The 12,661-nt window shown below is 38.2% G+C and overlaps 3 protein-coding genes across 5 annotated transcripts in view; all 3 read right to left on the reverse strand.

Moving 5' to 3' along the window:
* Nucleotides 1-310: 310 nt before the first annotated feature.
* LOC102297114 (solute carrier family 22 member 13-like) lies at nucleotides 311-3,006 on the reverse strand. 2 transcript variants are annotated; one of them, XM_042225451.1, is made up of 7 exons: nucleotides 2,857-3,006; nucleotides 2,653-2,773; nucleotides 2,237-2,331; nucleotides 1,923-2,137; nucleotides 955-1,063; nucleotides 651-857; nucleotides 311-569 (listed from the first exon to the last, which is right to left on the reverse strand). In XM_042225451.1, exons 1-7 carry the CDS (start codon nucleotides 2,934-2,936, stop codon nucleotides 500-502), a joined length of 897 nt encoding a protein of 298 aa, XP_042081385.1. In that variant the 5' UTR covers nucleotides 2,937-3,006; the 3' UTR covers nucleotides 311-499. The 2 variants fall into 2 exon arrangements, with proteins under 2 accessions (XP_042081385.1, XP_042081384.1); XM_042225450.1 differs by having other exon boundaries at nucleotides 2,653-2,907.
* Nucleotides 3,007-4,123: 1,117 nt separating this feature from the next.
* LOC121815282 (solute carrier family 22 member 14-like) lies at nucleotides 4,124-5,048 on the reverse strand. The gene is made up of 4 exons (XM_042225473.1): nucleotides 4,669-5,048; nucleotides 4,484-4,587; nucleotides 4,174-4,328; nucleotides 4,124-4,131 (listed from the first exon to the last, which is right to left on the reverse strand). Exons 1-4 carry the CDS (start codon nucleotides 5,041-5,043, stop codon nucleotides 4,124-4,126), a joined length of 642 nt encoding a protein of 213 aa, XP_042081407.1. The 5' UTR covers nucleotides 5,044-5,048.
* A 2,843-nt stretch (nucleotides 5,049-7,891) lies between these two features.
* The window catches only part of oxsr1a (oxidative stress responsive kinase 1a), a 10,986-nt gene continuing 6,216 nt past the window's right edge, over nucleotides 7,892-12,661 (reverse strand). For both annotated transcript variants that reach the window (XM_042225476.1, XM_005933683.3), the window contains 5 exons: nucleotides 12,451-12,600; nucleotides 11,920-12,022; nucleotides 11,755-11,823; nucleotides 11,024-11,088; nucleotides 7,892-10,861 (listed from right to left, as the gene is read on the reverse strand). In XM_042225476.1, the coding sequence (XP_042081410.1) occupies nucleotides 10,787-10,861; nucleotides 11,024-11,088; nucleotides 11,755-11,823; nucleotides 11,920-12,022; nucleotides 12,451-12,600 (462 nt within the window). In that variant the 3' untranslated portion in view covers nucleotides 7,892-10,786. The remainder of the gene's footprint in view (nucleotides 10,862-11,023; nucleotides 11,089-11,754; nucleotides 11,824-11,919; nucleotides 12,023-12,450; nucleotides 12,601-12,661) is intronic.

Below are 12,661 nucleotides of genomic sequence, written 5' to 3' on the forward strand. Positions count from 1 at the left end.
GAAAAATATGTACTGCACACTGCAGTTTAATGTTGCAAAGCACCTCTTTTTAACTTCAGTGGATATTATACATATGCTCAGGATATGTCAGCCCATTTCTACTGGAAATGCCTTTTGGTTAAACTTTCAGCAAGGAATTTGCATTTGCACTGTTACATTTTTATAAAGCTTTTAATGTACATAAAAACCAGCTTCTTGTTTAAGTGAAAATAAATGGAAGGTTGTCTTTTTGCGCTAGTAATGTTGTGGAGTTGTATTTTGTCTCGCATCAATTATATCGTCGGTTATATCGTTATCGCTCAAATATATATCGTGATAAATATTTTTGGCCATATTGCCCTGCTCTACTTCAAGTTATTGCTGCTAAGGTATATGAGAAAAACAGTAACACTATCAAGAGAGACTTGACTTTTAAAAATCAAGTTTTCAATCAAGCGTTTGCCAGCTTGTGTGTTTGTTGTGTGCTGCAACAAAACAGGAAGCAACTGAAATATTCAGATTACAGCTTAGTTGATTTGCTTTGTGGAGGTAAGTTTGATCCACTTTGGTTCCTCTCCATAGTCTTCATCCTGCAGGGAAAAGGAAAACAGAGAGGTTAAAACTATAGAAATTGTTTGAAGAGTTTGCCGCCTCGCTTGCAGCTTAATTACCCATTGGCTTCAGCTTCATCAGTTGAGTCTGGAAGCTCTTTTCTTCTGGTCTCAGGAAGCAAGAAGGCAAGAGCTCCACTGATGAGTGTAAGGCTGCTGTAGACTATGATTGGTATGGACCAGTGGTAGATGGCCAACATGTTGACTGGTGGAGATATCAGACCACCAGTTCGATACACAATAGAGCCCAAACCAGAAGCTGTTTGTCTGAAACAAGAATGTATATTTTAAGGACTAGAGAGTTTGAGAGCCACACTAACATTATGGCTGCAATGGCAAGGAGAGAGAGAGAGACTCAGCTCACCGAAAAGATGTTGGAAACAGCTCCTGAACATACACATTGCATACGGAGCCTGCCCAGTTAGTGAGAAAACGTCCACAGGTTGCTAACGCAGTAACAGCAACAGCATAACCTGAAACAGACTGACAGATTAAGTTTACTGCTTTCAGAAGCAGCTAATTCATATTTCCTTCATCATTCACATAATAATTTTAGAGAAATTTAAGAACCCACAGGTCTGTCTGTAAATCAGCAAAAAGGGTCCAGGCCCATTTCTTGGAATCTGTGACTTACAAATTCACTTGTCCCCCATCTCTTTCACAGTTTTGTAACTGTACTGGGTTTCCACAGCTGTAAGTTTGCACTCAATGACCTTCCAAAGATTTCAGGATGGAGCTCATGATAGCTGCTTCATTATTTCCATTTTATCAGGTCTGTGTGTTGCTGCAGGAGTTTCACTCCCGTCAGCAGATTTTAGTTTAGGCTTTACCACAGAGACCCACTTATGGTTTAACAGATGACTTTTGTTACTTGCAAAGTTACACCTGTATTTTATCATGACAGTTAGAAGCCCTTTAGTGTTTAGTATCGTGAGATGACTGAATGGCACTACCATCTAAAAACAGACAATATCAGAGGAAAACAAATAAACAAATACATATAGCTTGGACCATGTATTGATGGGCCAGCATTATTAGCTATGAGCCGATTTATAGATATCAGCATTTATAACAGCCAGTGAGTGAAAATTAAACAAGTAAAGAAGAGACACAAGAAACACCCTTCTGCCATGTTGTGGTTTAGAGGTATTTGCGGGGAATATTGACATCTCATAGACTGTCCACCAGAGAGCAACCTGCAACTTCCTTTTTGGCAACACAGGTGCTTTGTAAGCAGCTAACACAACAACCAGCTGATCTGAGCAGAGTTGGGACAGAACAAACAAACCAACAAAACAACAGTCCTGAGTGAATACATCTGAGGAGCTCTACCTTGAGGAACCGCTAGCATTAAGAGACACAACAATCCTCCAATTAGAAGTGTTGCCATGAGAGATGGTTTTCTTCCCACTGCTTCCAGCAGCCAGATGCTCAGAATATGAGCTGGTATTTCAGACAGGCCAAATACTGCCTGAGTCACGAAGATGTTCAAGCCAAGTTTTCCCACACTGAATGAAAGGCAGAAGTAGGCAACATTCAGCGAGAACCTGGGGAAAGACAGAGATGGATTTCAAATACAAGTTGCACAAAACTTGATCTGACACTTAAAGGCTCAGTAGAGCAGATAGGTGTAAAATACAACTTACCATGCCAGTGTTATGGTAAAGAAATATTTCCTAAGCACAGCTGATTGGATAAGAGTTTTTATGCCTCCCTTTTTCTCAGGGTCTTTCACAATAATCTGTAATGCACAGGGGTGAGCACAACATCATGCTAACATTGCTCATGTTAGCAATCATTTAATCCTACAGCCTTACAAATGTAAGTCTGACTTACTGCATCACAGTCCATTAAATTATTATCTTTCTAATGCAACTTTGGCCTCAGAAGTTGACACAGTGTCCTTGTGGTTCTAGTATGCTTACTTTATTAGAGTCCATCATTACCCATCATTTGCTCATTGTACTGCTAATATTTTATTACATAGCAGCTTTTATTATTGCTACGTGTAATATTCCTTTCAAGCCTCGATACAAAGGGAAGTGAATGTTGTGAAGGGTACCTGGTCCAGCAGATAGTTTGGAACCGTGCGCTTGTTGATGGCTGCAGCTTTTTTGATTAGCTGTTTAGCCTCCGTTGTCCTTCCAGTGCCCAGCAACCACCTGGCTGACTCCGGGATAAACCTGTCCAAAACAGGCCAGTGGCACTTAATAAATTCAAATGTACCAGTCATAAGGGATGGCATAATGAGAGAGTTAATGCACACCATATATAAATAGCAACCAATGCAAGTGGAGCTGCCGTGATCAGCTGAGCCAGTCTCCAGTTTCGTACAAAGTAGATCATTCCAGCGAGGAGGCACTGTCCAACTGCACCACATAGCTGAGTCACACATGCCCCCCATGAACGATTGGACACCCCGATCCATTCAGTGGCTATAACATTTTTTTATTTAATTTTTTTTTAAAAAAAGGTCAAAAGACAATGTTGACAGGAATTACAGAGCCCTGAATGCAGACAAAAGGTAAAATGCTGTCAAATAATGTTCTAAAAAATCATTAATTGAAAAAAGAATGAATAACAAATTATTACCAGTACTATAGAGCTCAAGTCAGAAAACAACTTTTAAACCGATAAAAAGGGACCATATAAGAAACATATAAAAAATAAAAATATAAAAAACATCAGTACAGTTTAAAAAGAGGGAAGTATAATAAATTAATAAATATAAAGTCAGTGATACATTTTTTTTAAACAATTCATTTATCAATTAACCATTCAATTATTGCACAAGAGAAATGTTGACTGCACTTATGTCCCCCAATGACTAATATATTACTTGAAAGTTTGGAGATGATCAAATGGAAGCTGAAGCTTTTTCCTAATTTGTATGACCCTGACCTTTGACCTATGACCTTGAAGCATTACATACTAAAATGGTGTATTTTATTATCTTTATCAGTATTAATGGAGAAGAACTGACTGAAACATATGGTTTCTACAGGCTGTAAAAACTTGAGATTTTAATACATATTCCTGCAGTATGGGATTTTTGTTAACTGGCATCATTGGGACGTTGTTGGGTGCTATACTGAAAAAATAAAAAGAGTGGTGTACAACTCTCTCTATGCCCTTTCATATGATCTATTACTCAATATGGTTTATTTTATTTTCTTTCAAGGTCAACTTTCACCGTGCACAGTAACAATGAAGACCTCCCCAAAATTAATCAGAAGTCAGCAAATTTTCTGTTTCAATTTTTAGTGAGGAAAAATGTTTTTTATCTGTTATCGTATACTACTTTTATAACATGCACTGATAACAACGTTTAATTCAGACATATTTAAGACAATTACCAACTCAAATTGCTTCCAAAGCTGGTGCTTTGCAACCAGGGAGCTTCTCAACTACCTGCTATGACATAACCTTTTCATACTGAATATAAGCATTATAAATATAGTTTTTACTTAAACATGTATTGCTATCAAACAACAGCTAAGATATAAGTCTGTGAGTTTCAATATAAATCAGACTTATATACCTGTTTGACACAAAGTACGATAAGAAAGGGATAATACTTTACCCAGGATAACGCCATTAAGTCGATATCCCCCATAGCAAACTCCCGCCATGAACTGGGATGCCAGATAAAAGTAGAAGTTAGGCGATAATCCAGTTGTGACAGTAAATATCACCATTACAACAGCTGGGATTTGACATGCTCTTTTTCGACCAAACCTGCAACAGATAAGATCCCTTAATTCACTTTGTCTCCTCTGGACAAATTAAATATTTAGTTGATGTTTCACATTAAGTGACAAAAATATAACAAATGCACCAAAAAATAAATAAATAAAAAAATCCAAATGTTAACACTACAAGTATTTACTTACGACTCTGCAAAAGGTCCAAATAAGAGACAGCCAACAAGGATGCCAGCCATTAGGACAGTTTGTGCTGTCTCCAACAAACTAGCCCGGTCACAGACTAGATCAAACTGGGGAGAAAAATAACCCATATTACTGACATTCATTCATAAAAGTTCACATTATTTACATTATAAAAGACCAAGACCTACATCAGTGACTATGGTGGCTTCATACAACATGTTCCCATACACCCATCCACTCTGGCACCTTGTAGTCTCATTGAGCCCGTACTCCCTGATGGCACCGATGTCCCAGTCCACTGGGACGAACATCCGACATCTGCTGAAGGTCCCATCCTCCTCCCGAGGCACGGTCAGGTTAAGCTGCTCCTCTGTGGTCAGGTTAGGAGCAGCATTGAGTATCCAGTCTGTGTTGCAGCGTCTGTCTGGATCTGACTGGATAAAAAGTACACTGGCAAAGTGGAAAGGCAGAATAACATTAGGGAAGCTGAGAGCAAAAAGGGTGATCTTCTGAAATAACCCAAACTCCCCCATACTCCGCAGAATCTCCCCGAAATCAGCCATTTTCAGGGCGCCTTCTTTCACTTTAGAGATGCTGGCCGACGACGACCTTTAAACAGTGCCTATTAATGTTTAAACCCCAGATCATGTATTTCAGGAAGGATGAGACAGCAGTTCATCAGACATTTCATTTTATAGAGAAAACTCCTCTCACTGATGGAGATGATAGTTTAACCTGACATGAGCCTTTTGTTCATTTCACTTTGTTTAATTAGTTTCCTCTGAGTGTGGTCACCAAAAACCTTCAGCAATTACAAGAGCTTTGGCAATGTGGCAAATTTCAATAACAGACCCAATCCCGACGCCTTAATTCAGTTTAATTTGCTATTTCCAACAATCCAATTCAATTCCATTCAAATTTATTTATATAGAGCCAATTTATAACAATAGTCGCTTCAAGGTGCTGTATGTTGTAGGGAAAGACCCTGTGAGTTAGAAACATAAGTGACAGTGCAGTATATAACTTACAGTAAGACACCTTGCAGATAGCTTAATAGATCATCCGCTAAGTTTTATAATATTCCTTCTTATAAAACCTGACCCAGTGCTCTTACATAACAAAACAAGCAGATGTGTTATGTAAGGTGGAGATGCTGTAAAAGTTATTGTACACTCGATAATAAAATGGTCTTATCATGCCGTGGTCTGCAGAAACATTCAAAAGGTCATTGAGCAATAAAAGTTTGCTTCCCTTTCTTCTTTTTAAAATGCATTTTTTGTCTTATTCAGTCTCATCTCCATCTCTTTTGACTGTCCTTCCTTTTAATTTGATGTAGAAAACAACAGAAGAAGCTAAAGATACAGAAACAGATCCAGTCTAAACATGGGTCAAGGTATACCAAGGCACACAACACAGATGTAAAAGATAAAAGACCAGTTATATAGATAACAGATCAATGCATGCATGACTACAGTATACATATGTGACTGTCTGGCTTTTATTGAAGGATACATATACGTACGGTAAATCAAAAACCTGCCATTTTTATGTGAACCTGTAAAAAATCAATCTTTTTAAATCTAAAACTATTTAAAAAGTTATGACATGTACAAAAAGGAGGACCTTGCACTGTTGTTGGCAATTAAATGCAAACATATTTAGGGGCACTAATCTATACACCAGATCACACTTCCTTTGAAGTGCTGTTTGAGGAACACACAGATGGATCCGTTCAAATAAATCAAACTTCAGCCACTGTTCCAAACCCTGGGAAGAATCTAGGACACACTTCCTTTATAGAAAGGATAACACTGGCTGTTAGCTAGCCCTTCCACAGGAAAAAAAATATACATCTAACTGCACCTTTAAAACACAGAGATAACTGCTGAATATAAAACTCAGCAGACTACATCAGTCCACATGTAAATGTGTAACTTCCATGGTAAATATAGCAGTGACAGCCCATTTAAAGTATTATTGGCTTGTTTACCACCTGATAAGAAGCTGTCAAAGGGCTCCTGGAGGTAACAACTCACATTTCTAAAACTGAAAATATTTTCAGTAGGAAAACGCATTAAATGCAGACATTGTTGATGGTTTTAAAGGAACATTTGTTCTACGCTTGCTTTGGGTATCACACTTTTGCATAAAGAAATTAACGGATAAAGAAAAGTTGGGATAACTGAACACATTTATCTGTCTTTGACTGGCATCCTTCTGAGCCACTTATCTACCAACACTCATTTTTTACTATTAGGAAATGGCTGCTACCTCAGGACAGCAGCACACTGGTACTGATTGTAGTTTCTCTGGGTAATGTATGATTTTTATTCGTTTCTTCATGAGACCAGTTTCTAGAAACACCTGCAGTCAGAAAACAATTACTCAAAGAATCATTTATGAAACTCTTAAGTGTTCAAAATTTTCTAGTTCCAAGTTAGAAACGACAAAAACACCTAAAAACAAAAACAACAACAAAACAGCTTTTTAATGAGTTTGGGTTTTTTTGTTTATGTAATGATATGTAAATATGTAATGATAATAATAATAATAATTATCATTATTATCACTAATGGTCTCTTTATATGATTAAAACATGGGAATCACAAAAAACACACTAAATTCATTGTTTTGTTATTAATTTTTTATATGAATGTGGATCACCTAATAATTAGTTTCTACAGATTTTTTTTTTAAATTTAGCAGTGTTTAATATTTTTGTTTCATTTCTATTTATCGTGTCTAAAGGTTTTGAACTGTGACAAGCTGCTGCATGAAGGAAATGCACCAAAGAGATAATAAAATATGAAAACGATAGAACACCTGCTGAAGGTCCCACCCTCACATCGAGCTGCTCCTCTGTCAGGTTACGACCCGCACTCAGGATCCAGTCTGTGCTGCAGTGTCTCTGGATCTGACTGAATAAAATGAAAACTACAATACAAAACTTCATGTAACCAAAAAGAGTAAGCGTTTGAAAGAGACCAGCTTTCACATTTAAAAAATTGAAGAAAAGAAAAGAAAAAAGCTGGAAAGGAAGAAAATTTTGTTTTACTTGAAAAAAAAATCAAATAAAATAAAAAAGTGCTGGGAGCTTTTCCAATCAGAATTAGGTGTCTGATGGCACGATTGTGCCAATCTCATTTTGCTTTTCCAAGACATGCTCTATAAATCTCTATAGGCTCTTGTTCATGTGTTTATCTGTTTATTTAATCATTTCTATTAGTGTTGTTTCAGTCATTACATTATATGAAACATAGTATAACATGGCAATGTCTAAGTTGCTGTGTGTAGGAACTCATCCCCTCCCCCCACTCATTAACAGTTCTATTTTGGTGGGTGTGAGTGTATGAAAACCCAGTGCTACTAAAAGACAGGACACTTTAAATAAAAGCATCAACACTCATTGAATACCATCATGTAACTTTATTCAACAGCTAAAATAAAAAAAACAAAAAAAAAAAACAATCAGCTTGCATGTGCTGAAATTTACTGACAATGTATCAAACTGGTAAATCACCATTGCATCTCATCACAAATACTCTTCAAACTAAGCATGGGTGGATATACACATTTTATGATTAAGCGTATATTTTTTTTCAAAAATATAGGTACTGATCTGTAAAACAAAGTTCATACATACTTGCCAATCAATTGATTAAAAATAATACTAATCACTGAGTGCCCTCATAAGAGGCAGAATGACTTTTAAAAAGTAAACGATAAGGAAGATGTTTAGAAAGTCTTTGATAAGCAACCATTTAATGACCAAATCACACATACACACACAGAGGGTAGGGTAACCTGTGCCATTCATCGTCTAGTTAAAATTATCTATCAATCAGCCTGTAACTGGCTTCCATGAGGAAACACTACATATCATGACATCAACGCAGAGTGTGACTTCAAGCCCAATGTAATTTAAAAAAAAATCTGCATGTTAACATATGAACCAACTGAATAATCCACACATGATTAGTGATGCTCAGGCAAAGGCCAACAGTGGAAAACACTACAAAAACAAACTGAATTCTGCGTGCTGAACATGAGTCTCTATCTGTTTGCCTTTAATCAATATTTACAAGTAATATGTTCCTTTAATCTGACATGTACACTTCAACAGTCAATGCAACGACATCATTACATACAAACCTCATGTCTGTGCGACAGTGCGTGGAGTTGCCATCATATGTACAGTTACAACATGTTAACATACACCATTTACATCAGTCCTTGAACTAAGAGCTGTGTCACAGCCCTCTGCACATGGTCCAAAACCACCACAGAGCTACACTGGGAGTGATGAGTGACTTGGTGTTCATAAAGCAAAGACACTACAGTACTGAAACAACTTGCCCAGTGACGACAAAAGCTTCCAATGATTTTTAAAAGGTTGCTAGCTTTAAAGAAATTTGTGGGGGGAAAAAAACAAAACAAACCAAGATAATGCTGTCATTGATTTATTGTGTTTTGGCAAATGAGTAAGACTCAAAATACGAGTGTAGGGAAGTAGAAAGAATCTGCAAAATAACTGAGCAAAGCTGCAATTATTTACATCACAAGTGTGTATTTTTAAAACATTTTAAACATAGTCATTACCAGTATTATGGTGACACCTTCACCGCACATTCTAACATGTTTTTAACAAGTGTATCGACCATGCTCACCTTCTCAGTGTGTTTGTGATGAGTGTTCGTGTTAAAACATTAAGTACCAGACAAACTGAAATTTGGACCAGATAGTGAAACAAGAGGAAAAGACCGGGAGCAAAGCGGACAAGGAGTCCTTAATACCTGTGCCAAATTTAGTGACAATCCAATGTATAGTGGTCTGAGATCATTTAAACAAAACAAGAATGCCGAGCAGCTGCTTTGTAAACTCTCGTGCCAATCGAGGTGATGCCAAAACATTTGACCAAGAAAATAAAAACTTTGAGGACCACGAGTGTGCACAGAATATATAAGTATACACATGTAGTAAATTTCATGCCAGCCACTGATGAAGCAGCAATGCAATCAATCAGTGCTTGAAAGCAGAATCCCATTCATCTCCATTGTACTGGGGTGGAGGCAAATAAGCCAATAGCTATCTGCATGGCTAGCTGTCTTCCCCTTCTAAGCTTCATATGAGTACGCGCACCTTTACAGAAGTTCATCAGCACTCAAAACCAGCATCTGGGAATTGTAAGAGCTGTTAAATCAGCTATTGCGAGATTCGATGACAACTTAAAGGGGAATAAAAAAAAAGAAGCAGTCATTACCCGTGTTTGTGGATATGAATGTTAAATCTTACAATGGGCCCTTAGCGATGTCAGTTTGGCTGGTTGACTCGTTATGAACTCCTTATGAGGTACGAAAAAAGAAAGAAAATGTATCCAACACAAAGGAAATGATTAGTAACCAGTGACCACATACCGTGAAAAGAAAACAGCTATTGCATAGTACAAGAATATCAGGCATTCCCTCAACCTGTGAAAATAATGTCTTTAATACCTTGGGATAAATGCCAACTGACCGAGTGTGGCACTGTGAGTGTTGGTGTGGGACAGAGGGGCTACAGTTGATTTAAGCAGTGCAGTTAGAGCTTAAAATCCTTGGTTATGTTTTGACAAAACCACCACAGATACTGCGGAGGAGAGAGCTGATCACACTGCCTCGGGCTGGATCCTTTTTGACATAGTAGGTAAAAGTTCATCGGAATTTATGGACTTCCATAAAAAACAAAAACAAAAAACCTATGCTACGACATATCTGTATCGATATCACAGGGATTTTCTTAGGCGTACATGTGAAATACACAGAGTACACAAACTACCACCAGTTACACTGGTAAGGTCTAAAGTAACTAAGGCTGAACTTGCTTTTTAATTTCAATGTATCATAAAGTGCCACACAAAGGTGGCACGACACTTCAGAGTTTTGTGGCACAGTTAATCGTTTGCTTTTTTTTTATAAAACAATAAAAGGCAATCGTTTCCAGTACTGGCAGGAGACGGCTTGGATTGTGCTTGTGTATGAAGACAAAGAATGGAAACCGGAAGAAAATAGGAACTGATATCTGATTGCATCTCTTCCCCCTCGTATAAGCGCACTGTAAACTTTTCAAGAGTGACTCCTGTGATGAACTGAACCCCTCAATGTGGTCCTCGTGCATGCTGCAGTAGTGTTACACTCCTACCAGGCTTATGCCTCCTTCTCTTCATCATTTCCTCCTCCTCCCTTTGGCAGAAGTGGTTTTTGGAATTGACTACAATGCAGCTGTGCCATACCATTTATTTCTGTCCTTTGTATCTGGCTCTGGTTGGACTTAACTGATACTGAGCTGCGCAAATCCAATGAGTTTAATATCATCGGGAATTTCAGACTCTTCCACTCCAGATGCCTGGAAAAAGAAAAAACAAAACAAAACTAACTGTTGTTACTAAATATTTGAGAAGAAATACTAACCCCATACATACAAACTGTGATAATCAATGAATATGCGACATATCTGTACCAGAAAGTCACAGCATTTCTTCATAAATAACTCGGTTTGTGTGCTCACCAGTTTAAAGGTCACATTTTTGTTACTGTGTGGATCGTCAACAATCTTTTGCAAATTGGCAGCAACTGTAAAGACAGGAAAGTTAGAAAGCTGTGAGCAGACTAAGGCTACATTCACTGCAGACCTCAGTGCTCAATTCTGATTTATTGCTCAGCTCAAATTTTCCTTGAGGATGTGGCTAATGTCCTTTACCCACGTGTGCAAAGGAACAGCAAAGACATCATACAGATCATTCTGCTGCGTCGAAGGAAACACACGTGGGTCGCCGGAACCAGCTTTCACAATTTAATTTGGATGTGTAATAGAAGCCTATGAAGTTGTGAGAAGATGACAACGATGACGAGCATAAAGACAGACACCCTACAAATGTTAACGGCATTTGTGATTAATAGAAGTAGTTAGATTGTTTCCTAAATGCTGATTTTATGAAAAGACCCAAAAGGATGTGAGTAACCGATCTGGAACAATATGAAAAAACTCAACAGATTTGCATTCTGCACTGTGAACTTTGCATCCAGCTGCTGTGATGCACTAAACCGAACCTGAGAACTCTGAACACTGAGGCTGCAAGAAGCCTTACAGTACTGATGAGCATTAAAACGCTTTCGGTTAATTGCAAGACTTGATACCATGTTTAAAGAAAGAATTGAATGCAAAACAATCAGAAATATTGACATATTATCTTAGCAATAGCAATAATATCACAACATGTAGGGCTCTGTCGTACTCACCGATGACTAAGTCCCTTCCATCAACCAGACCAGCTGAGACCAACTCCTGAGAAACTCCATCAGCAGAGTCTGAGGACACGAGTGAAAAGATAAACCACAAACAGAGTTAAGAGACTGGAGTGGAAGAGCGTGAGAGAGAAGAAAGAGCTTTGGAAATATTTCTACCTCTGCCAGGCATGAACTCAAATCTGATGTCATTGAGCTCCTTCTTGGAATTCCTCAATCTCAGGACGAGACTGATGGGAACGCTGGATGAGGCAGCTGGATCCTATTGAAGGAAAATAGTAAAGGACTTACGTTTGGGAACACGTGTCTTTGTTCTCGAGTTATCGCATTCACAAGCTTGGGTGTCCACATCGCTCGCAGAGCAGGGTGACTACAATTCCCATCCACAACTGTGCTTAAAATGCATTTGGTCTGGAGAAAACTCCACCACGCATCTTTAAAACACATGTAATGCCAAACAAAATGGGATTTACGGTCACAAAACAAGATACCAGTGAAAATATCAAAAACAGCAGGGGTGAGTTGGGGGAAACAAAACAACCTATGCTTCTAACAGGGAACTTATTCTTGAGAATTTAAGTGTAATTACTTCATGAACGAGTACTGTTGTGGATGCCTTCCCCACAAATACGCCACCAAAAATTCATTTGTCCCAAAAGCTCTGTGTGTAACTTTTTAGGTAACTGTTACCTGAACAGCAGGCCCGTGTGAAGGGCTCGCTGTCTGAGCGGGAGCCTGTGGTGCCACATCTTCTCCTGTTGGACCTGCATTCGCAGATCTCTCATGTGCCACGCCAGGTGGCTGCAGATGTGCACTGGAGCCATCTGCTGGTGGGAAAAGCTACGAGATACCAATTTCAAAATTAATCAGTAGTCAATTTTACATAAATGCAAATCAAATT

This window comes from Haplochromis burtoni, unplaced genomic scaffold, assembly GCF_018398535.1.
Source record: "Haplochromis burtoni strain Fernald_Lab_line unplaced genomic scaffold, NCSU_Asbu1 Contig_172, whole genome shotgun sequence".
In the NCBI taxonomy this organism is placed as follows: Eukaryota; Metazoa; Chordata; class Actinopteri; order Cichliformes; family Cichlidae; genus Haplochromis; species Haplochromis burtoni.

What these genes read in the sequence shown, in the direction of transcription:
- LOC102297114 (XM_042225450.1), bottom strand. Translation starts at nt 2,859, where the DNA reads ATGGTGTGCATTAACTCTCTCATTATGCCATCCCTTATGACTGGTACA. An exon ending in AATGCTAGCGGTTCCTCAAG is followed by an intron (nt 1,064 to 1,922) that starts GTAGAGCTCCTC and finishes AGTCTGTTTCAG; the next exon opens with GTTATGCTGTTGCTGTTACT. An exon ending in GATGAAGCTGAAGCCAATGG is followed by an intron (nt 570 to 650) that starts GTAATTAAGCTG and finishes TTTTCCCTGCAG; the next exon opens with GATGAAGACTATGGAGAGGA.
- LOC121815282 (XM_042225473.1), bottom strand. Translation starts at nt 5,043, where the DNA reads ATGGCTGATTTCGGGGAGATTCTGCGGAGTATGGGGGAGTTTGGGTTA. An exon ending in AAGCCACCATAGTCACTGAT is followed by an intron (nt 4,588 to 4,668) that starts GTAGGTCTTGGT and finishes TTTTCTCCCCAG; the next exon opens with TTTGATCTAGTCTGTGACCG. An exon ending in TTTGGACCTTTTGCAGAGTC is followed by an intron (nt 4,329 to 4,483) that starts GTAAGTAAATAC and finishes TATCTGTTGCAG; the next exon opens with GTTTGGTCGAAAAAGAGCAT.